This window comes from Bactrocera neohumeralis, chromosome 2 (assembly GCF_024586455.1).
Source record: "Bactrocera neohumeralis isolate Rockhampton chromosome 2, APGP_CSIRO_Bneo_wtdbg2-racon-allhic-juicebox.fasta_v2, whole genome shotgun sequence".
NCBI lineage: Eukaryota > Metazoa > Arthropoda > Insecta > Diptera > Tephritidae > Bactrocera > Bactrocera neohumeralis.
This window is the reverse complement of record NC_065919.1, coordinates 45589680-45616051: the sequence shown is the minus strand read 5'-3', so window position 1 is coordinate 45616051 and position 26372 is coordinate 45589680. Positions and strand designations below refer to the sequence as shown.

General features: G+C 36.8%; 2 protein-coding genes across 2 annotated transcripts in view; both read right to left on the bottom strand.

The window, feature by feature from the left end:
* The window catches only part of LOC126751326 (serine/threonine-protein kinase OSR1), a 33212-nt gene extending 18771 nt beyond the window's left edge, over positions 1–14441 (bottom strand). Inside the window, exon 1 of the mRNA XM_050461509.1 lies at positions 14368–14441. Within this exon, the coding sequence (XP_050317466.1) occupies positions 14368–14401 (34 nt within the window). The 5' untranslated portion in view covers positions 14402–14441. The remainder of the gene's footprint in view (positions 1–14367) is intronic.
* LOC126751339 (E3 ubiquitin-protein ligase RNF181 homolog) overlaps positions 1–26372 on the bottom strand; it is a 76275-nt gene that overhangs the window by 23980 nt on the left and 25923 nt on the right. The window lies entirely within an intron of this gene.

The following is a 26372-nucleotide window of genomic DNA, read 5'->3' as shown; positions in this document are numbered from 1 at the left end:
CATCAAAGTAGATTACACAACTGGCAGCATTAAGTATTTTTGGCCAATTTGCCAGTGAAGTCATACGCCATAATGAGTAAGCGCTAAAGAAAATTGAAAAAAAAAAAAACGAATTAAATATATATAAAACATATAAATACAAGGAGTGGATTGCAATCAAAAATTATTTAGGAAACATAAAAATTAGATGACGTAATTTTGTTGAGTAATGGAAAATTTCCTCAACTTTTGGTTATTAACTTCATTTATTAATTGGACTAAAACTGTCAAATAAATCAAAATAAAATATTGATTTAATAAACAAAATAATTTATTAAATAAAATAATAAATATAAAAAAATATGTAAAGACACGTTTGAAGTATCGGCATCTAGGCGACACGATGTTTAGTCGGGATATTAGATACCAGCAGTTCAGAGACATGAACGATAGCGGTTTGCAAAATTGGAGTGACGATATCGCAGGAAGCGTATTGGATCTAAATATTTTGAAATCTCCAATCAATAAAGATCACAGACGTTCCCTGTTGGATTTTGTGCCGAGGGGTCATTTACATTTGTCATCAAACACCAACCAAGTGTTCCAACCCTAGAATAAATATTTTCTCAGAGAATACATCGTTCAATTCAGTAGCTGCTTTCGATTCGGCAATTATCGGCTCCCTATTTTTGCGCACTACTCTCATTAAAGTAGTATAACCGTTTTCTTCAATGCTACCAAGTCTTCTTTTCCATATTTTAGGCAAGTTATACCATTACGAATGACTCAAATGCCAAATTACGGTCAAAAATGGAAATATGAATATTATTTATACTCTGGACTAGGTATATTAAGTTTGCCACGAAGTTTGTAACGCGCAGAATGAAACGTCGGAGATCTAATAAAATATATATTTAAATTATCAGCTTAACGAGCTAAGTTGATTTAGTCATGTCCGATTATCTGCCTGTCTGTCTGTATATACGCGAACTAGTCCCTCAGTTTTTGAGATATCGCCCAAAAATTTTTTACGCGTAATTTTCTGCTGCACATTTGTTGGAATCGAATTTCATATCGAATCACTAGAGCATATAGCTTCCATACAAACTTAACGATCGGAATTTTTTCTTAAGAATCATTTGTAATTGTGAAAGGTATTATATTATAACTATGGTACAACCGGAGTAAACGATTTTTCTTGTTTTGAAAACCTAGGAGCTGAATAATCATTAGTGTTTAGTATAGGCTTGTTTTCCTGAAGTACATAAAGTGCATTCGGCGATTTTTATGATGATTGAAATTATTCAACAACAAAAAGTTCCTTTAAATTGTATGTATGGAATTCAATCTCTGGTGCCGAAACGTTCAGAATGTTCGAAAAGGACTTTGGTGATAATTATTCGAGAACACGTCCAGGACAGCTGTCAACAGCAATTCATGATCAACATGTCAATAAAATAAAGGAATTGGTGCTTGAGAATCGACGATTAACAATCAAAGATCTTACGGGCATTGTTCGAATGTCGGAAGGATCAGTGAAACACATTTTAAGAGATCATTTGGGCCTAAGAAACGTGAAAGCGTGATTGGTTCCAAAAACTACATTTTTTTTCGAAAAACAGCGTCGCGTTAACATCTGTAAAGCAATGCTTTCCGACTATCAGTATGTCATGAAACGCATTATTACTGGCTATGAGTCTTGGATCTATGCTTACGACCCGGAAACAGTCGATTGATCGTCGAATATCGAGGCACGTCAAAGCAGGTAAAAAAAACAAGGTTATTTTGAAAAGTTTCTTCGATTATTGAGGTGTGGTGCTCTCCGAATTCCTTCCGACCGGCTCAACTGTCAACAAGGACTACAATTTCAGTGTCATGCGAGAAGATATTCTTAAAAGAAAGGCCGGAATTACATATGTGTCGACAACTCTTGGGTTTTGCACCACGATAATGCACCGTCACATACCTCATTGATTTTTCGTGAGTTTTTCGCCAAATTTTCAACCAATATCGTGCCGCAACCTCCTTATTCGTCTGATTTAGCTCAGTGTGACTTCTGGCTATTCAGCAAACTCAAACGACTGCTCTGGAGAAACCGTTTTAAGTCAATTGAAAACATTAAACGTGAATCGCTACGCGCATTGGTTGCTATTCCAAAAATTGACTTAAAGAACTGTTTCGAAGATTGAAAAATACAACAGTGTTGATGCCAAGGGGATTACTTTGAGGGGGACGACATAGATTTTGAAGAATAAATTAAGAATTTTAAAATTATGAAGTCTTACTATATTTTGCTCATATATGCAAATAGAACATGTTTTTATAGTTTACACGACATTTTGCAAACATAACTAAGTACATACATACTCTACTTATTATTTGAGAGACGTACAAACGCATGTTCCACACGAGCTTGCATACTTCCACAAACGTTGGAGAATTTTGTAGCGCCTCAACGGTATTTCTAAACCACAAGAAATGCGTGTTGATGAAAGGTGATAAGAAACATGCACGGAATGAGCAAACACATATCGACGTTGTTGTTCACACAAGATTGCAGAAAGCACATGAAATAAAGCAATGCTCTCTTTTTTCTAAGAAAAGTTTTGAGAAAGTCCATACATGTACATATGCATGTACATAACGTTGGTGGAAAATAATTTGTAAATTAAGACAAAATAATGTTTGTATTATTCTAATTATTTTTAATAAAAATACATAATTAATTATAAATTAAATACGAAAAAAATTTAGACTATTTGATTATTTAAGAAAAATTATGTATATATGTACATAATTCATTAATAAAACATTAAGTTGAATAAAAATATAATTGTTGACTAATCTCAAGTAATATATGTATGTACATATATGTATATATATGATAGTAATAATTATTTGTGAATTTTATCATATTTTGTTGTAGAATGATTTAATCAGCGTTCTAACGACTAGTTCACATTATGACATTTGTTTGACAAACTTCATATAAAATTTGAATATTGAATGACAACAAATTCATTCAGTTTAAGTAACGATATTTCGATTTTTATCATCGTCAAGCTAGTTAATGGTGTGCTCAAATTCTGATATTTCTTTCTCAAGGGAAATGTGCTGAGATAGTTTTGATCCCGAAACCTGGTTAGCCTGAGCATCTGGTCGTTGACCATCGACTTGTTATCCTAATGCTAGTTATTTTATTTCTAATTGTTTAAATGCAGATTTACGCCTCTGTAGGAGGAGAAACAATACTTACATCCCGCAAGCATTCGACAAGGTCTAGCACCTACACCTACAGGTATTACATAAGTAAAAAAGAAAAACTATCCATGCCTTACGACTCATATATCCATAATTGGAAGTCTTTCATCAGATGTCGTGATGCCGATAAGCGATGGTGTACGACAACCTATACCGTATACCTCAAGGCAACGTTCCTGCACCAGTTGTCTACATTCTCTACACAGCTGACCTGCAAGTGATGAATTCTGACTTCACAATTACGGCAACTTATGAGGATGGCACTACACTGCTGGCGTCGAGTAGCAATTATATTGCCGCAAGAGCGATACAACGATTATAGCGAACGGTTGATTTCCCTGGTGCAGAGTCCAAATAATGTTGATCAAGCCTAACCTTGTATTTAACAGTACTTTCCGCCCAAAAAGCAGTATTTTAAAATCACACGAAATTCATTTTGATCCTTTTTTTAACTAAATCAAACTATTTCAGCCTCGAAATCCAACGCAGAATGACTCTTGCCAACAGGTGCTACTTCGGACTGAGTAGGCGAGAAGTAAAGTCCTCTCTCGATGAACAAAGGCCAAACCCCACAAGTTAATTATCATACTCGTCCTGCTATATGGTGCAGAGGCATGGACGATGACAACAACTGATGAGTCGGCGTTACGAGTTTTCGAGAGAAAGGTTCTTCGGCAGATTATTGTCTTTTACGCATTGGCAACGACGAATATCGCATTCGATGGAACGATGAGCTTTATGAGATATATGACTACATTGACATAGTTCAGCGAATTAAGAGACAGCGACCACGATGGCTAGGTCATGTCGTCCGAATGGGGGAAAACACTCCACCTCTGAGAGTCTTCGACGGAGTACCCGACGGGGGAAGCAGAGGAAGAGGAAGACCTCCACTCCGTTGAAGAGACCTGGCTAGCCTACGAACTTTTCAGCCAAGCCTGTTAGATGACGGTTATAGGTAACTAATTCCTTTAAATGGGGAGTATATATTTCGCTCACTCCTACATACCCACTTGGTAAATACCGGCGATTCGGGTCGCTAAGTGATAATATATTTTCACTATAATTTATATTATTATTACCACATAAATCAAAACCAGAAAAAAAATTTTGCCCAGTCTTGAGCAGGATATCCAGCAAAATTTTGTATAAATACTTATACGCATAATATTAAAGACACAGTGGAACGGTATTGAAAGAAATATATTGCTTTTTTGTTTTGACTATGCAAACAAAATAGAAACCGCAGAAAATAAGCAAACCCAAAAGCTGGTGAAGGTATTGAAAAAAAAAATCATCACAAAAAATTGCAAACAAATGAAGTGAGAAAAGATAAAATAAAAACATTGCAAGAAAAACTATTTATTCTTCACGCAAACCGCAAAAAAGAAACCTTCAAGTGCGCGGTCATAAAACTGAATGCTGTTGACGCGTTCGCCATTCAAAATGACGTCTGACTACCAGCGCGTTCACCGCAAGCCACGCAAAGCGTCAAGGTAAAATTATGGCAAAATAAGCGGAGTGTGAGCAAAAATATGTTTTCCGCTGCGATTCTTGGTATGGTTTTTGTGTTCATTTTTTCTTTCTGCGAAATAATAACAAATTACCAAAATCGGCAAGCTAATCGTTTTACTTGTATGCACGACAAATGGCGATATCTTTATGAACAAGCTGAAGAAAGTAGGGATGTGGTTGTGCGAAAGTTGTTGCTGATTAATGAAATATTTAGTGCAACACAATATTGATGCGGCTATCAACAAGCTCATTCATCATGAAACCAACCCGCATATGGCATATTGTTAGAGTTTGTGTTCATACGAGGGCCGTTCGATAGGTCATTGGCATAATAGTGTCAAGTCATGAAAATGAAAACAAATTCCAAGCAATGATCACACTTTTTCGAGTGAAATCTTGAGGTTGTTTTCCAAATTTTTTACTCCTTCAAGTTATAATTACACCGGAAGCGTTCGCAACGAACTTGGCACTTACTCAGATCTTGAAAACCATCACCGGCGCCAATATAACATGCAAGCAGGTCTTTCTATTGCCATGAGTCATTAAAACTGAAACCAAATGTTTTGTTGTTATACTGAAAGATGTCCGAAAGGCAGGTGAATAAATCACAGCTGACGAACAATTGGTTACTCAGATATCAGAGCGTTGCAAATTTTGATATTTTGAAAAAAGTGAAATTTTTTGTGTGTTAATGGAATGCGATTCATTTGGTAAAATGCTGCTGATAATCAAAAACAATGATTTGAGGATTAGTAAGAGACTGGCTATTTTCCGTACAGGCTATACCTGGTATGAACACCAAAGACAATGAAAATAGTGAACAATCGATCCCACGACAATCTGGTCTAAGTAACCGGGATGGCTGAATTTTCATCCGGCCAAGGATAGTCAACTAGGCAGCAATTGTCAAAATTACTTAAAGATTATTTTCTGAAGTATGAAGGAATGAATTATATTGAGATGGCAGAAACTTTAGAGATATCAAAGGAAAGTGTTGCTCATATCGCTCAGGAATCACAAATTTTGTGAAACGAGGTTTCAGACAAGGAGACTCCCTATCGTGTGATTTCTGCAATCTTTTGCTGAGAAAATAATATGAGCTGTATCGCTGATGACAGTTATAACAATATTCTAAAAGTCACAGATATCCAACGCCGGAATAACTCTTGAACTCAACAACCGTGCCGTTAGTTCTGCTTTCTCCAAACTGAAAAAGTAGGAAGCTTATGGGTCCGAGTTGTGAACCACAAGACGAAAAATCGCTCAAGTCACTCATCATCCCCGTACACTGTTGGCAGTTATAACGATGAAGTCATCAGATATCCGTTACGAGAATAACTTCTGCTAAAGATTTATTTCGCGCTTTGGCAATGGAGAATACCGCAGTTGATGGAACAATGAGCTGTACGATATATAGTTCAGCGAATTAAGAGACAACGGCTACGCTGACTAGGTCATGTCATCCGAATGAATGAAAACGCTCCAGCTCTGAGAGTATTCAACGCAGTACCCGCCGGGGGAACAGGTGAAGAAGAAGACATCCACTCCGTTGAAAAGACCAGATGGAGAAGACCTGGCTACACTTGGTAGCTTCAAATTGGCGCCAGACAGCGAAAAAGAAGAACGACTGGTGGCCTGTTGTAAACGCCAATAAAGAAGAAGAAGATATTTTCTCAATTCTCGATATCATCAACTTTCAAGCTCTCTCAAATACACGTTGAAAGACATAGCTTGTCAAAATATGACAACTGCATGTTCACAAATGACAGTTAACAGTAGTTAGGCTAAGGTTACGGACGATGACTGATCCAGGCTGATCGCCGTTGAACTGAGTATCAACAGAACTACTGTATCCGATCTTATAATTCGGCAAAGCGTCTCATGGTCAATTGAAAATTGCTTAGGCGTTTAATTTCTATATTCACCAGCTCGGTGGGATAACTGAAAGTATGAGCTTCCAAGTTTTTAATCCTTAATTTTGCGAACACGATCAAGAAGGAAGTTTTGAAATGTTTTCACCTCGTATTTTTCGATACCGCTTCTGCAGTTGGCATCCGACAAGATTCTCAAGCTTAGAGTCTCCACAAATAGGAGAGGCTAGCCTTACTGAGGGCAAAGAAGTCAGAAGTAGTTCTACGATCTGGGGACAAAAGGATTTTGGATAGCTCAAGAGCGGATGATTGCCCAGCGCTGGCCAAACTTTTCTATTCTACCGATAGCGGGGCTATAGTATCGTTACTTCACGACGGACGGACTGATTAAACCAACCTCGTATGTGTACTGGGCAAAGGGCTTTCGTAGATTACATCAATTATTCTTCTTAATTTATATTTCGTGTTTTCTTTTGCATGAAAAATACATTCTTGAGCTGATAGCGAGCGGAACGAGTTGACATAATGCACACGAATAATCAAACTTGTATGGCAATAATGTATATATGTATATACACATGTTGTATGTCCATAAATGGTTGTATTTATATGCATAAGTCCAATGTCTAGGCGTTGGTTCATGGACCGGACCAGCAAACATAAATACTTGCCAAATCGCCATTAAGGAGGCGAAGCGACGCGAGGCGATTAAAGCGCTATCTGTCAATTAAACCTTGCGCTTGTTCTTTTCGTACATACAAACAAACGAAGAACCATTTAAAATTTGTAAATACTTAATATGGCAATACATACATACAGCCACGTACATATGTATATGTAAACAAACTTATGGGCGTAAATTTCAGCAAATTCGCCGTCAGCACGTTGTCATAAAACAAGTATGCTTGAATGCATATTTTTCAAAAGCGTTTACATTCAACAACAAAATAATGGCCGTTAATAGACCGACACACATACGCACATACACCTGCGTTACGAAATCGCCTCTCCACACGCGTCCCCAAACGAGCGCTGTTTTTTGTTTGTTTTAACATTTTTGTACGTCTTCGATGAATGACGTTCATTAACCTGTAGTATTCGATTTCATTTTGACACGCTTCAATTTAAAATCAAAACAAAGGAGCGAAACGACAAAACATGTGCAACAACCAATGAAATATGTATGTAATTGAATGGGAATGCAGAACAACTGAGGTTTTGAGCACTATATTCTGGCTACAAGTCGTGGGAATCCCAAAAAGAATGAGACTTCGTAAAAATATAATGATAACCACTATATCGAGGTGTTACAGACTTTACAACAACGTGAATAGCCTTAAAACATAAAAAAAGAAGTTCTGAATATATGTCTAGGAGGAATAATGCTCATTAATTAAAGACATTGTAACGGTTTTTATTGTAAACTCCATGTTAAGTCGCAGAGATGCCATCAAAAATTAAAAAAAAAGTTGCTCGAAATAAAAAATTATTTAAACAAGAAAAAAAGTTAACTTCGGCTGCACCGTAGCTAATATACCCTTCACAGGTGCATTTCTTTTAGTAACTATGTGTTTAAGTAAATCTAAAGACGTAACCGGCTTCTGTTTGTATGGAAGTTATATGCTAAAGTAATCCGATCTGAAACATTTGTTCGGAGATTATATTATTATCTTAAGCAGTAATCCATGTCAAATTTCGTGAAGACCACGTCAAACAACGTTGCGAAAGTTTTCCATACAAGAACTTGATTCCGATCGTTCAGTTTGTATGGCAGCTATATGTGATAGTGGTCCGATATCGGCAGTTCCGACAAATGAGCAGCTTCTTGAAGAGAAAATGACGTTTGCAAAATTTCAAAACGATATCTTAAAAACTGAGGGACTAGTTCGTATATATACAGACGGACAGACAGACAGACGGACATGGCTAAATCGACTCAGCTCAACATACTGATCATATATTTATATATGTATATACTTTATAGGGTCTCCGACACTTCCTTCTGGGTGTTACAAACTTCGTGGCAAATTTAATATACCCTGTTCAGGGTATAATTATGACTATTAGTACGGCTCTAAGAACTTATTTTTAAATTTGCAGAAAATAGTAGACGTGTGTTGAAAATACTACCTTTAGATTATGGAGAAGAACACAATTCTAGAAGTTCTACTTTTCAACATCACTATATAAATATATATTAAAATAACCGAAAAATAACGAGAACTTTATACTCTTTATAGAAGCTCATTACGATAAGGTGACTCTTAAGGTTGTGTAGGAGCATGAACAACTCTACGAACTGTTCTCTGTAACCATCATGAGTTATATGGAATTACACTCAATAAAATTTTGTTCAAAAATAAATTCAATGAAAACAGGGTTATGATGCATCATCCTGTGGAAATTACGTAAGCCGCAAAGTTTTTACAACTTAAGAAAAAAATGCGTTAAATAAAACTGCTCTTTGTTTCGAATCTTGTCCCTTCTTCGTAGAAGAAATAAATACGAAAATCGTAAGACAAAAATCGATATAATGCTAATAAGCAGGAAACTAAATTGGTAGAATACTGAGAAAATATTTTTCCCTAACCAATTCACAGTAGTGTGGAAGCATTTGGGTCGGTCAGCTTCAACACGTAGATCTTTTTAGATCAAATTAGGTTATACTGGCCGGCAGTCATGGCATACATACACCCATTGGTCCTTAGTAACACCATTCCGTTTAATTTGAGGTCATACAGGACGTCAACGCCTTTTGCGAACTTTAAGAGCCACTTGATGTCTAATTACGAATTCTAGAAGATGCTGGACAGCGTCATGGTAGGTGATTCAACGTCTCTCCCGTGCCTACTTCTCTGCACTGTCTGCATGTGTCATCGTTACCTATGCCAATCTGGCTCGCATATGATGACAGTAGATTGTGACCTGTGATTACATTTCCGGAATTCTTTTTTGGCCCGGAACTCAGTATATATGGAGCCACTTTTTGGCAGCCGCTACATCTACTATCTCCCTGCTTCTAAGAGCATACGATGCAGTCAGGCTATCGACGTATATATTTATTCTTTTTCCTGCGTTGTTAGCTAGCACAGCCGCTTTCCTGGCCTCAAAGGCTTCTGTGTGGAAAATACTTCAGTATTCCGGAAGCTTTGAGGGGTTGTACAAAAATTTACTGGCAATTTTTGGAGCCTTTTTAAGGGCTCTAGAGTGGCTTAACCCTTAAAGTGATATATTTGATAGGTGCGGCAACGTGCACACATGAAGAAATTGCTTCATTATTTTCTTTAAAATTCCACACAATTAAATTTCTCAGTCTACAAAAATTGGAACATTTGGGAAACAAAAAGTCTGTCTATTTTTTTTGCAAATGACAAATTTGTGCGTAACAAAAACATTTTTATTTTCTTTTTATTTTTTATTAAAACCAAAGGTAAACACTTACTTCTCACTTCTGTAGAATGCCGAAGAATAGCAAAGTGAGGGTAAAGTAAATCGCTATAAAATCTTGGCGCTGATTGTAAGAAATGCATGTTGGTTTTGTTGCTGGCTGCATTTTTTGTTGGTAGTCAAGTTGTGGGTGCAGGTGGGCGACAGGCGCCAACGTCTGCTGACTCGAGAAATTTGGCACAGCGCATGCTAAATTACAAACTAAAAGAAAAGTGGTGGCAGGCGACAATCCATGTGATATTTTTAGTGAATTTTTAATTTAAGCGACGACACGACAATTCGTCACACAAGCACACACACGGATCTATTAAAAAATTTGTGGGGAGCGTTGAAGATGCAACTATGTAACCAAATGTGGGTCATCAAAAGCGATGCGATGAGTTATTTTATTCATAATATTTGTTTATCAACTTTTAATTTTTTTGCGCATGCCTTCTTTATAAATACACTGCTGGCTTATTCTATTTTGTTAAAGGCTATAAATTTTTGTGTGAACAAGGTCTAATATGAGTGCCACTATGCAACTTATTATAGATTAATTAACCCGTATTCACACGTCAGTGAAAATCCCTTAATTTCAAGTTATATTAGGTCTAATAGTAGTAAAAGATATCCATTATTTTTTCGTTAGATGGTTTTAGTATTCCATATCTAGTGTTCACAAGTGTGATCGTGCTACGCAATAAGGCGTTAGAAAGATAATTTCATGCTAAGGGAAACCTCTCAGACAGTTTTGCGATTGATTCACGCTTCCAAGGCGGACACCAACAAATAGAAAATACGCTGGATAGGCCAAAGGCAAGCCAATTGGCAGAAAAAGTGTTGATGGTACTGAGACTGTAGAAGTCAATCATCAGCAATTTCGGTTTAGTCAAATATGAAGACCAATTGTAAAATTGTAAAAAATAGCTATAAGTAATAAAATCGATCAATTTTTGAAGTGGAAGGTTAAGTAATGTTATACTATCCGGCTATTACGCCATACATAGATCTACTGGCCCTTAGTAATGCCCGATGGAGGTTCAGTTTAATTTGAGGTGAAGAATTCGTCACATAGGAACTTCAACTTTTTTTGCAAACTTTAAGAGCGACTTGAAATCTACGTTTGAAACTTCGTCCAGTTCTTTGAATTCCGACGATCCTAGATACTTGAGTCGAGTTCTAGATAGTGCTGGAAAAGAACATAGGAGGTGTTCCAGCGTATCGTCATCACTTATGCGTGATGTGATGCCAGTAGGTTGTGACCTGTCAGGAAGCCAACAGCCGTCTGGCAGTTCTTTCGAGACCGTGTGAGTAAAAAGCAAACGGGTTTTCCTAAGGGCCACTCGTCGATGATTTTAGCGATTTTTCCCAAATAAAGCGTATGGACATATGGCCTAATTTTCCACCAGCCCCCCGCTTAATGAGGTATGCCTGAAGGTCCTTGTAGAGAACTCACCTAATTTCAACAATCTTGCAGCTGCCGCAAAGCTTTCTACTGCAAAATCAATTGGTGGTAGGTGGAGAAATCTTTCTATTCAGAGCGTTATACAGAGAATGAAATTTTGAACACTAGAGCACCATAAAGTAAGAATGGCTTGACTACCGCTGTGTAGCACCAATGCATGAGGCCAGGTAATAGGCCCCCATGTAGACCCAAGCATTTTCTTACATGCATATAGCGCACCACTGGGCTTTTTCACTCTCTCCTCCACATTAAGTTTCCACATCAGCTTGCTTTCCAAAATTACTCACAGGTCCAAGTAATTGTCAATTCAAACCCATCGAGTCTCGGGAGTTTCCATGGCGGGATTTTGTACCTCATTGTAAATAGTACCATACCCGTCTTATCAGCAAGTGGATGGTTACTTTTGATGAAAATTTGGTCACTTAGGACAACGTCAAACGAAAACAGTCGTGGTCGAAACGCTGTGAGTTGGTGTAAACGGTGACTAAACCAGAAAATGAAGGTTTTACAATGTGTTTGGTGGATTTAGCAGGGAATCATCTAGTATGTATGAGCTGCTTCCCTACGGCCAAACTCTCAATACGGACATGTACTGTCAGCAATTGAACCGTCTGAGGTAAGTAAACACCCAGAAGTGGCTAATAGGAAAGTAATTGTGTTCCAATGGGTCAACACAATGATTGAGACCAGCTACGATTTACGATTGAGAAGCTACGGGAGTTTGGTTGGGAAAATCTAATGCATTCATTTATAGTTTCGGTCTGGCACCAGGTGATTACTGTATGTTCCTCTCTTTGGCAAATAATTTTGCTCGAGTTTTGAAGATATTATTTTTTTAAATTTATTTTTCAAATTCTCTGAGCTCACATCTTTCGGGATAAACTAAAAAAGTTTTTTTTAATTATTAAAAAGAATATACTAACTTGCTTCAATTTACACTAGCTTGTTAGTAATTACATTAGTGTGTCTAGGCTTTTGTAGAAAATGCTATTTACATTGAAAAATCCATTTTCGCACATTTGTAGTAATTATTTTTGTATGACTCAACCATTCATTCATCAACTCGATCATCGCATCTTGTCATATACAAACAAATATTGCAAAAAATATGCAAATAACTGTAGATAGCAATGATTTATTAAAATTGAATGAATAAAGAAAATGTCGTAAAATTGATAGGGGTTCTTAACCGGAAATATTCTTTTAAACAAGATATTACTGAAACATTTTTTCTGTCAAATTATTTAAGTCTTTTAGGGTATTTTTAATTCTTTGTAAATGACATAGGAGAAATCTTTTTTTAATAATTGTTTTTAATAATTTTTTTTTATATTTAAATTTTTTTTTATATACAATTATATCGAAATTATTATCTTATTAGATTTAAATAATAAAACAAATACAAAAATATTTTGAAATTTTTTAAATATTTTCGAAAATCTATTACTGATTTTCGGTTGTATTTTTGACAAATTGTTGCTATTTAAACTTCGGTTATTTTTCACACATTAAACTCGAAATGATCCCAAGAAACGGTTTTGAAATTTAGGAAGTGTAGTCAAATATTTTATTTTATTACTTTATTAAAGTCACAATATTTTAATTTTTTTTGAATCTCTATAGTTTTTAACGTTTACAAAAATGTATTATCTATATCCTCACTTAAAATACAAAATAATGTAACATCACTTTTCATAAGTTTACAGGCGAAGAAAAATCGATATAATGGAAACTACTCTTATTGAACTAAAATTTGAGTTTTGGTTCTAAAATTATTATATATTGCTTATATCTGAGAGTGGATGCTTGAAATCTTACAACTTAAGCAAAAAAAATTAAATTTTAATTTTTTATACCGTGAACAGGGTATATTAAGTTTGTCACGAAGTTTGTAACAGCCAGAAGGAAGCGTCGGAGACCCTATAAAGTATATATGTATATATAAATGATCAGTATGTTGAGCTGAGTCGATTTAGCCATGTCCGTCTGTCTGTATATATACGAACTAGTCCCTCAGTTTTTAAGAAATCGTTTTGAAATTTTGCAAAGATCATTTTCTCTTTAAGAAGCTGCTCATTTGTCGGAACTGCCGATATCGGACCATTATAGCATATAGCTGCCATACAAACTGAACGATCGAAATCGAGTTCTTGTATGGAAAACTTTCGCATTTGACGTGGTATCTCCACGAAATTTGACATGGATTATTGCTTAAGGTAATAACATAATCTCCGAAAAAATTGTTCAGATCGGATTACTATAGCACATAGCTTCCATACAAACTGAACACATAGTTACTAAAACAAATGCACCTGTGAAGGGTATATCAGCTTCGGTGCAGCCGAAGTTAACGATTTTTCTTGTTTTGATAATACGTTGTTTTGTATTCCAGGTAACAATATACAGGTCCTCAAATCGCACAACCAAATATATATTTTTTTAGAAGAAATTTTTTGGTTTGCAATGTGCTCTCCTTTATTTACTTTATTTAGTAGAAGCACCACCACAAAAATTTAAATTTATTTTCTTCGAAGGTCGTCATATCTACGCTACACTGTCACACGTGCAATAATTCACTTTCGATTTCGTAATTGGCCATCATCAATCACTGTGACAAAATCCTGCGATATTGCATTAACATTAAAAAGTAATTAAATGCTAATGTGCCCGCTGATATGGAAAAATACGACACAAGTGACTAATACGGCGAAATAGAGTGTAAAAATTTAAATAGGAAACAAATAAATCAGCGCAAATGAGTGATTATGATTTAAATGAAAGACAAGGCGACATATGGAAATTGATATGAGGTGGCGTCTTCAAGACGCTTCAACTAATAACACCCACTTTGTCTGAAGCAAAAAACGTCGAAAAACTTCATTTTGGCAAAACACGCGCGCGCTGTGAAGCGCACTCCCGTCAAAGTTGAGCTTTTCGAACACAAAAGGCGCGCGCAGGCGCTCCAAACACCACGTTCAACACTGCAGGATGCAACAGACAAGCGCGCCGGCACTCACTACGCACGAACTGCAAAAGCGTTCACAACAATGTGGCCCGATTTGCAAAGCGATTGCCAAAAAACTGCTCCAGCTCCAGCGCGACACTGCCGCAGGTGGGTGTACCAATTACCGAGGGGCGTGTGATTGTGTTTTTGTTAACCTCGCTTAATTTCATTTAACTTTATGGCGATTGTTTAATTTTCCCGCTGTTTTATATATACTTTTTCTATACAATTCAATTCACTTGTTGTGGCTATAAAAAAAAGCGAATTTCAATGCGACAAACGGTAGCGGCGGGCACGCGGCACGTAAGTGTGAGCGCGCGTAGCGTAGCGATCTCGAAGCGCTCACAAATCACAAAATCGACTGAAGTTAACGATTCCTTGTAATCAAACATTTAAAATAATTTTGTTTAAAATGCCCATAAGTAGCATATAGCGACGCGCATATACATATGTGTATCTACAAAGTAGATATGTCGAAACGGCCTATAACGATCGCCTAGCTTAAAGCTCGCTGCACAGGTAGATAGAGCCGTATGTGCCTGTGTGTGTGTGTGTAGCCGAGTGAGGGTGGCACAACAGTGTATTCGGGTAGCGAAAGCATTTTTGTATGGCTACTACCTGTTTGTACACACAGTCACACACACACACATACATACATATGTGCGGTATGGGCGAAAATGTGTGAAAATTTTATATATATTTTTCTCAAGTTTTAAGCTCTAGCTTTTTTGCTAAGCCCCCTAAAATGCATGTGCTAAATATTTATGAATGTTTGAAGGCGTGTTGTGTGTGCGAAATTCCGACGTGTGAAGTACAGTAGTGAGCGCTTGTCAAAAACTATTACAAAAAAAAAAACACGACAACAAAGTTGATGCCACAATGATTGGCAGGCCTAATTATTAGCTTATAACGCTTATGAAAAAAGTTACCAGGCGGTTGATAATTTGGCGAATTCCCATGCGGTTGTAATTTTACACCAACGTTCTTTGGTAATTCTAACAATAAGCTCACGAGTCTTTTTCCGAAAAAGTACTATAAACTACAAAAAACGTTGACTTCGCTGGCATCGAAGCTACATATACATAATATCCTGCACAGTTACATTTTTTATATCATAAGTGGGTAAAAGGGTAAAAAAAAATTGTTTTTACAATATTGATTTTGGTCGTTCAGTTTAAAGGCAGCTAAATGAAAAAATGATCCGATTTGAACCGGAGATTATAACATTGCCTTGGACAATAACCCTTGCGAAATAGCAGTAAGATATCTTGACACATATAAAAGTTTTCCATTCAAGCACTTGATACCGAAGGTTCAGTTTATATGGCAGCTATATGCTATAGCTGACCGATAACGGCGGCTCCGACAAATGAGCAGCTCCTTGGTGAGACGACGTGTGCAGAATTTCTGTTCGATATCTCAAAACCTGAGGAACTAGTTACCATATATATATACAAACGGACATGTTTTATCAATAAGGATATCAATTATACCGAGTTTCCAATAGAGATAATATGATTTCCTCGCTATTCGTCGAATTGTTGAAAATTTCGAGCGTACATTTTTTGACATAATGTTCAAGTGCCAATAAGAAAAAGAACCGTTCGAAGTAAAGAAAATATTGCTGCCGTTCAGGCAAGGGATGCTGAAGACCGCAATTTGTCGATTCAGAATTGGGACTGTCTCAAGCCACAACCTGGCGGATTTCGAAGAAAGTTCAAGTAGTGATTTAACACAATTAGACTACTTCTTGTAGGGTTATTTGAAGTCATTGGTCTTTAGCAATTAACCAGACTCTCTTCGTGCTATTCATGACGTACGACTTGATTTAGTGGAAAAGGTACTAGAAAATTGGGTACATAGAGTTCGTTCCTGCAAAAGAAGTCGTTGAGGTCACCTTGAATGATCTTATGTTCAGAATTTAATTGTATCGATTCACATTAAATAAAAACATTTGAATGTTTTTAAGAAACTGTTATTGAAAAACTCTGCATTGGGGTGTTTTTTTTTTTTTTTTTTTTGAACTATTAATTTTTTTCAGTCCCGTCACGAAATTTCCTTGGAAATACCCTAAAGAAAATTTCCTAAAAATTTTAGCCCTTAATATTAACATAAAGAACTGGACCAAGGCCTGTAAAAATTTTCCATAGAAAATACACTACAATTTCTCAGAAGGCATACAGCCTTACATAAAAAGCCGAATATCTCGAGAAGTATTAGTGATAGCGATTTTGACCTCGAACATTTTTTATAGCAAATAAAATTTTCTACAAATTTGTCATGTAAATTTTTTCTATAGCTCCTGTCATTTACGAGATATATACAAAAAAATGCGAAATTCTTGGAAAAATCAGGTTTAGAGCCCCGTACTACCTCGCCGGTGTGAGTTACGACTTTGTTGCACTGGGCATTTTTGTAGAGTGAACCATTCTGAGAAATATGCGTCTAAAGTCAAAGCAATGCCATAAAATACCTCTGATCTGTAGGAATTTAAAGTGTTATAGTGTATTTTCTATGGAAAATTTTTACAGGCCTTGGTCCAGTTCTTAATGTTAATATCCGTATTAAGGGCTAAAATTTTTAGGGAAAAGTCCATAAAGGCACTATAATTTTGAGGTAAATCAGTCCAGTAGAACCTGAGTAGATGTCTTTTTTATTGAAAAAGACAGTTTCGAAGTTTTAAAAAATAATCTGTAGACGTACTTAGTTTAACTATTAACTTTGAAAATAAAAAAAAAAATCTATTTTTTTTATTTCTAGACTAAAATACCCCCTTAAAATGAGCTCCTTTTAATGGCAGAGCATGTCTTTCATTAGGATGTTATTTTCAGGCTCTCGGTTATTTTCAGTCTGGAGATCGTCGTCCAAATGCTCTCTGCCTAAAGTACGCATCACACAAATTTGCGCAAAACAAATAAGAGTACTACGGGTTTATATAAAGATTGCAAGGATTCTTATCACACGACGGTTGAGTAAAAGCCACATTGATATATCCGCTAATGTCAAGTTCGAAATTTATTTCATATAGGCGGCATAATTTCAATTTGAAGAGGCATGAGCATAGCTGAGCTGGCACATAAAATACTTTTTTACGAACCAAATTTTTTTTTGTCAGTCTGGTAGCACTTATTCATAAAATTTATGACGATTGCACTTATTTGACAGCATTTCGATGCCAAACTGATAACTTGATCATTAGATTTACCGATAAATTGAAAGGCTTAACGAGAGGATTGTGATTTACAGAGAAGGTAACCGGCACTGGTTGATCTCTAATAAATGTAAATGTCTATAGGTACATAGATGTTTACCTAGATATACTTATGTATATTTTTAACGTTGACAGTTATGACAAGCGAGAACTTTCTAATGTCGAGCGCGGATGACGACAACTACAACAACAACGAAAATTGTGCAATTCCTGTTACTGACGATTTACGACTAGGCGATGTTAATTAACATTCGGCAAAGCTACATACATAACTGAAATGGCTAACGGCTAACAGTTAACGGCTTCGTATTTACACGTACATAGTATGCATGTTATGTTTACCAACGCTTGTGCAAAATATTTATGTACTTATGTAGGTGTGTAAATATTTTTGTTTTCAAGGTAGTAAATACACTAATTTCTCAGCTTATATTCATTAGCGAACTGGCTAAGAGCGACGCACATACACATGTGGGTATATACATATGTATACAAATACACACATTCATATGTACATATTAATATCAGTAGAAACTTTTGTATATATTTGCCTCATTGGTAAGCGTTCAAGAGTCGCGAGGCGAGTTGTTGTTAAGCAGCCGCAAGAGGATCAAGTCAAATGATCAATTAGAGTAAAATTATATTTGGTTGCGCATACGAGAGAATTAACACTATTAAAAGTAACCGAACTCGGACGGTAACTAATTGCAAACGAGTCGCAACCGACGGTTGTGATTGTGAGTGGTGGTGGGTGGAGAGTGTCGTATAACTTTTTATACCCTGAAAAGAGTTGTAACACCCAGAAGGAAATGACATAGATCCTATAAAAATTATATATGTAAATGATCAGGGTGACTAACTGAGTTGACTTGGCCATACCCGTCAGTTTTTATAGCATCTACGTGAACTAGTCGCTAAGGTTTTGAGCTATCGATCCGGAATTTGGCATACGTTCTTTTCTCCTCAAGTAGCTGCTCATTTGTCGGAAGCGTCAATAACGAACCACTATAGCATATGACTCCCATACAAAGTGATCGCTCAAATTTCTACCTTGTATGGAAAACCTTTTTATTTGTCGAGATATCTGCACGAAATTTAGCACGGATCATTGCTTACAATTACGGAAATTGTTTCCGAAGAAATTCTTTTGATCCGATTACCACAGCAAATAGCTGCCATACAAACGAATTGTTCAAAATTCAGTCCTTGTATGGAAAACTTTTTTATTTGACAAGATATCTTCACGAAATTTAGCATGGATTATTGTCCAAGACAAAGGTACAAATGCTTGAAGAACTATCCACGTCGGAGCAGTATATCATATGGCTCCCATACAAACTGATTGCTCAAAATCTAGTTCCTTTACGGAAAACTTTTGTATATGACGGGATATCTGCACGAAATTTAGATCGGACCACTATAGCATATAGCTGGCTTGTAATCTAATCGATAAAAATCCATGTCTTATGTAAAATCTTTTGTATTTGTGCAGGGTATTTTATCTTCAGTGCAACCGGAATTAACGTTTTTTCTTGTGTTTGCTAATTTCCTGGCGCCAAGAGTGTGTTGGATGAATATTATTGATATATTGATTTCAGTTAGCCAGATTTGCGAACTGCTTATACTTTAACAACAACAGCAATAATTTTATACTTTTGCACTCGCAATTCACGTCAAAGGGTATTAATTTGTTTACTCAACAAAATATTAATAAACACACAGATTTCAAACAAAAAATACGAGTTTTATTTGTTGTAGCCAGCAAAAACATTTATGCTACTTTGTTGTTGCAATTTATTATCGACTATTTGGGGCACTTCAGGCTTTTCATGCTTCACTGCACGGAGCAAAATAAAAAGGAACTAAATGCGCTAATTAAAATTCACGTGCACTCACATTGTATGCCTGTATGTATGCGTGTGTGTGAGTGTCCTACGGCATCACAGCGAAATGTTGCAGCAGAAATAGCGAATTTATTGCTTTTATCAGCGCTATAAATACACCGATCAGGCAGCCAGCGCCCGGCAGCAAGCAGCCCAAAGCGTGAGACGATCAAACGCCCGATCGCTGGTTGGTAGCAGATCAATAGGTGTGAACACACGCGAATAGCAGGCGCGAAAAATATAGCGGAAGCCAAGAAAGAAAGCAACACGCGTTCCAAGTGTGCTTTAAAATCGATCTAGCACGCTTTTGATGGCGCACATAAAGGGACGCTAACATTAAAGTAAATTTATTGAAGCTTAGCGCGTGGCAGATCGCCACAAATCGAAATCCCATCGATCATTATTATATATTTGTGCATATGTGTGTCGATAATTGTATATGGGCGGCGCTAAAATTAAAATAAATGCGACTCTGACGTTATGCACTCAAGCTAAATCAGCGATTTACTAATTTATAGCTGACGGCTATAAAATATCTGCGCATATATTCCACCCAAATACATATGTATGTATGTATGTATGTATATTTATATAATATATTATACGGTGTATGGCATGTACTCAGATATAAACGCTAGAAATCGGGTTCATGCGCAGCAGTAAGGTTTTAATTTAATGCCTTAGCAAGTGGCAATGGACCGAATATGTACATATATACACAAACATACGACTATATATATACATACATACATGGTATATGTGGTGCAATGTGATGGCCTGCGTCAGCTTGTCTAGAAAATTGAGGTGTTGATCGTTGCCTGCCACATATTTCACACTTTAAACTGCAAACACACTGAATTTTTTAATTAAAATGTTTATGTCTCATGCTGGGAGAAAAAAAAACTAAAAATAATCTAGAAGCGTAACAAATAATTGAGCATTTATTTTCACTTGGAAGGACATTTACGCGGCCGTTAAGAATATGTTTAATGAAAACAAGCTAATAACTGTAAATAATTTCGTAGAGCGAAAGCATTTTTATTGTAGGAAAGTTGTTTTCGGGATCCCGAACGTGAAACTAACATATATTACGAAATCTCATTGTATTTTGACATACAGTAGGCTTTGTTTATCATAAAACTTGAAAGTTTTAAAGCAGTCTTTCTTTATTCTCCTTCAAAAGCTTCCAAGATGCCACATTTGAGAGCTATTAAGTACTTAAAAAGTCGAAGGCGTTTGTATAACTGGGGTACCAAAATCGTTTTGATGCACAAAAATGTGGACCGACTTGCCGAAACGCGGAATTTTGCAGAGCTACCTCAGCACAGGACGATAGGACGAGTTAACTGACACTTTCAGGACAAAAATTGACCTGAAAGGATATAAATGTGTCTCTAAATACAATAATGAACAGCTTGAGGGAATTTCAGATCCAATTTCGTGCCACTACGGCAAAACCTTTACTAACGAGAAACAAATAAAAAACACAAGACTAAATAGCTGAACATGTGGATGATGATTGGAGCCAAATGGTTTCACTGACAAACAAGTCCTAGTTTTAGATGTCGAACACAACTAAGCGTGCTTGGTTCATGTTTGAGGATGTTTAGCAAAACAAGGATTTGGTAAACTAATCATGCAAACTTCATGACAACGATATATCGTCGTGGACTTCTGTCATCAACAGATGTTTGATTTAGGGCAGGAAGCCGGGATTTGGTTCTAAATGAGGACAAGAACCCAAAACAACGGAGTCGCTTGTATAGCAGCTGGAAACAAGAAAACGGCATAGCTTCATTAGATTGGACCTCAGTGACTGAAGTCGATTGCTGTCTTGTTGAACTTATTGCATTTATAGTATATATGTAACGGCTTTTGGCATAAAGTCTTAATATTGTTGTCAAAAACTATCTTTGCTTTACAAAGCTTTAGAGAGTAGCGAATCGAACAAGCTATAACAGCTATAAAACAGCTGTCAGCAATCTCGATGCCTTATTGCGTAGTCCGCGGTCGCATGCGCAATTTTGTTGCACTTCTTTCTTGGCAGATAAATACTTGTTTTCGCACCAACTATTATTGCCCATCGATGGAAGCAGGGTAAATACCTCGTTTTTTTATATACAATTATACGGTGGCTGCTATATATATTTCTGGCCTAGGCAACACTAAGTGTTGCCAGGTGCAATCTGACATTTCCATTGGAAAGTTTGACATTTTTTATCATAACATCACTCAGAACGTTTAGTCATTTAATCGTGAATTGTTTTATTTACAGGGAATTAAAAAATTCATCTCGGCCAAAAAATGGAATTAACTCGTGAACATTTTCGTGCGATAATTTTTCACAACATTCGACGTGGATTATCACGACAAGAGTGCATCGATGAACTAAAATCTTTGTATGGCTATGAAGCACCATCCTATAGCACTGTGAAAAACTGGTACAACGAATTCAATCGTGGCCGACGCTCGCTCAAAGACGAATTCCGTGAAGGTCGTCCAAAAACAGCCGTTGTGCCAGAAAACATCGATGCCGTACGTGAAGTGATAATGCAAGACCGTCATGTAACATACCTTCAGATAGAGGCATGCCTATGCATTTCTCCCACCAGCATACATTCGATATTGCATGAACACCTGACCGTAAAAAAGGTTTGTTCTCGTTGGATCCCGCACAATTTGACAATCGCTCAAAAAAAGGCTCGTGTGGATTGGTGTAAAGAAATGCTGAAAAAATACGATCGCGGTGCTTCAAAAGACGGTTATAAGATCGTCACAGGTGGAATCATGGATCTATGCGTATGAGCCCGAAACAAAACAGCAATCGACTGTGTGGGTCTTCCAAGACGAGCCAAATCCAACGAAAGTTGTTCGTGGAAGAAGCACTTCGAAGCAAATGGTCGCCTGTTTCTTCGGCAAAACTGGTCATGTGGCGACTGTTCCGCTTGAGCAACGTAGGACGGTCAATTCTGAGTGGTACACCACCATTTGTTTGCCTGAAGTCTTCGGAGAAATTCGAAAAACGAACAATAGAAGACGAATCATTGTGCACCATGACAATGCGAGCTCTCATACATCGGCTCAAAACAGCGCTTTTTTGACCGGCCAAAACGTCGAATTGATGGGTCATCCGCCGTACAGCCCTGACGTGGCACCCAATGACTTCTTTTTATTCCCACACATCAAGAAAATATTGCGTGGTCAACGATTTTCGTCGCCAGAAGATGCTGTTGAAGCATTCAAAAACCATGTTTTGGAGGTGTCTCAATCGGAGTGGAAAAAGTGCTTCGAAAATTGGTTTGAGCGCATGCAAAAGTGTATAAATCTTAATGGAGAATATTTTGAAAAACAATTTATTTCAAGTCTTAAGTTTTTGAAATCAGTGAAATGCGGGAGGTAATTTTTACCGGCCTTACAACATGAAGCCGAGCATTGTCATGATTGCGTCACATCCAGTTGCAAATTCCAATCGGTTTAGCTTGCTGAACTGGTTTCAAATATGATTTATTGCGGTTAGGGTTGTCGCAATGGATCTATTTTTCATCACCAGTCACCAACCGATGCAAAAACGACTTATTTTTGTAGCGTTCAAGCAGCATTTTTGACATACAAAATAGCCTTCAACGTCTCTTAGTTTCAATTCATATGACACCTAATCTCCGTGCTTTTAAACGTGTTGAATTGGCCGCTTGAGTGACATTCAAAGATTCTGCGAGCTCTTTTTGTGTTTATCAACAATCTTCCGCACTAATATAGTTTTAGACTAAATCTTCGTTCTTCTTTTTTGGCGTAGACACCGCTTACGTGGTTATGGACTAAATACAAAATTAATATGTCACAAGGGAAATTACAAACTCTAACAAAAACTTATAAAAGGAAACAAATTTTACTCCATTTTGTGTTAAAGATCCTAGAACTCAGACATTTTAAAACCGGAAAACATTTCATAACAAAATAATCACAACGCCTTCGATAAGTTACGGGATTGCATGGCAAAATCGTCACGCTTCGTGAACAATTTGAAGGCTCGCTAACGGAAGCTTCATTATGCAGAACAGTGGCGAGGTTTACTTAATTTGTTTTTATTTAAATGCGGCAGTTGCTTTAGTAATTAATGAAATTAATTAGAGACAATATTTGAGGTAAACAACAAATCGATTTGACTTCCTAAACAAAATTTCATGTATATAATGGATTTAGGGGTGTTATAATGTAGGGTTTCGGCCTCGAGCTATAATTATATTTTAAAGACTTTGTATGTTATATCATATAGAGGAGATTATGTGCACTAAAAATTAATTTTTAAAATCTTCTAGGTGCTCTTCGGAATTTTTTAAAATATCGTATGTTATGCTCCCATTATAAAATACAGAGCGATCTAATAGAGAAAGTTGATAGATTTATTTGATATTAGATCTTGAAAGTAATTATTTCTGATTTTAGATTTCATTGCTGTTGTCTGGAAGATGACTAAGCGGATTCATGCTAGAAATACAAGAAAAGAGAACAAAATATATATGAATTCAGAAGGATGCACTCAAAGTATTCTTGTACAACCAACGAATAGATCACGTGTTTCGACTTAAAACCCAATGAAGCGATCAAAACAGAATACACATTCCAAGCACAGAAAATTAGATGACACTTTCCCAATAACACCCCGATGCACTTAGCTGAGGGCTACGACTGCACCTCGGACAAAGAGCGCATGGGATCAACGCGTGTGCAGCAATTGTTTTCGCTTTGATTGCTTTTGTTTTTCAAAATTGTACTCGTAAATTAGCAATTATCATTGAGTCGGCAATCAGCAGGTCTGTCACGTGACCGACGCGATCGACCATACACCAACTACAAATGACGGAGTAAAACGGGTGGGGAGTGCTTATGAGCAAAGCCAATGGACGCGATTGCATACAAAAAAAAAAATAGTAATTTAGCGTGTGAGTACACGGCAGACGAACGGTCATTCCGATACCGCGGCAGACGACCAGTGACATTCGGACATAAGCAAGTTCAAAGTCAATTTTACAATTTGCCTAATCGGTTACAAACAATACAAACATATGTATGTGTGTCGGTGAGTATGCATTTGATTTATGCTGCTGATCGCGGCGGAACCTGCCACCGTCCGCCGTCACAGTTCCTGCTGCTGCAGCTGTTGTCACAAATAATTGTCTACAGTTGAGTGAACGTGCCAATTGGGCGCCATTAGCCCAAGTACCAGCGACAAGCGAGCGAGTGTTGTAAAAGATTTTTCATATGCCTATCACTCGTATATGTATTTATGCGGAAGAGACGTTGCGATCGAGTGGGAAGAGGCTTTTAAGCAAATGTGAAAATTGAATTCATTTTAGCACTAGACTTCTTTTAGTTTTCATGTTTGCTTGTCATTTGTAACATTGTAATTTGTCTATGTTCTATTCTGTCATGAAAGAAATGAATTCGCACCCTTCCCCTGTTGGCGGCCGTTAGATATTTTGTAGTATAATTATTTTCATTCGCCGTCGATCAGACATGCGATCGCGCCATTTCTCTGCCACAATTTATCGTTGACAGAATTTCTCCACCCACAACATCGTTTTTATTGACTGTGCAATGTAGTTCGGTATACGACGAATTCAGCCAGTGATCTCAATTAGTTGGGGGTTAATGTAGTACGAGTACAAGCGGATGCTTTTCTCCATATATAAAAATATACGTATAAAATGTCTGTATGTATATTTAAGAAAATGTAGTTAAATAGTTTTTAATAAATATGAATGAATTTTCAGTTCCGAATGGATCTCTTCTTCGCCGTGTTGCCGAGTTTTTCGCTATTAAACTAATATGGATGAAAGCAAATTAAAATTTTTTTGAAGAAAAGTCAAGGTTATTTCTTGCCATCGCCTGTTTCTTTCGAAAGTTAGATCATTCCGATGACGTCAAGACTATTGCGGCAGGAAATAAGCTAACAAGATTGATATACATATGTATATTAGATATGTGAAAGTCCTCAGATCTATAGAGTGACTTTCGCGGATGTTATGGTAGTGCATAAGTCGCCGGCTGAACCCTAATCATGATCATAAAAGTTTTCTTATTTCTGACTAAAATAATCTTGGTTGAGATTTTAAGTAGTCCAGCCACTGTAGAACTTTTAATGCAGTTAAGGGCTCAACTAATAACTAAAACTCACAGCTTAAGTGTCAAAGATTAAGACTTTCAAAAAAGAGAGTGGAAGTGAATTTTGAACAAACGGAGGCATATTTCGTTATTTTTCATTTTTTGGAATTGTTTGTCAATGGCTCAAAACCTTCCAAAGCATATTTTGGTTTAAAATCAGGTCAAAATGGTTTGGAAATAACATGTGCCATAGGACTAAGAGATGAAAATACCATCCATGAAATTTGGCTACGACTGTATACCCTTTTATAAAGAGTGTACACGAGGACCGCGTATAATCGTTTCGGCGCCGTTCGCATCACCTCGGACTGACTTTTGGAATGATTTAGCAGATTTTACATTGTGATCTTAAACTGAAAGCGTACAAAAACGTGTGCAAGAACTGAAGCCTCTCAAACTTTCTAAGCGTCATCGCTTCGCTTTATGGGCTCTTGAAGTCTCAAGAAGATCCGACGTTTTCAACCAAATTTTGTTCAGTGATGATGCCTATTTCTGGTTCAATGAGTCAATGGGTATGTAAACAAACAAAATTGACGCATTTGGAACGAAGAGATCCAAGAGCTGCCATTTCGTCCAGAGAAAACAATGGTTT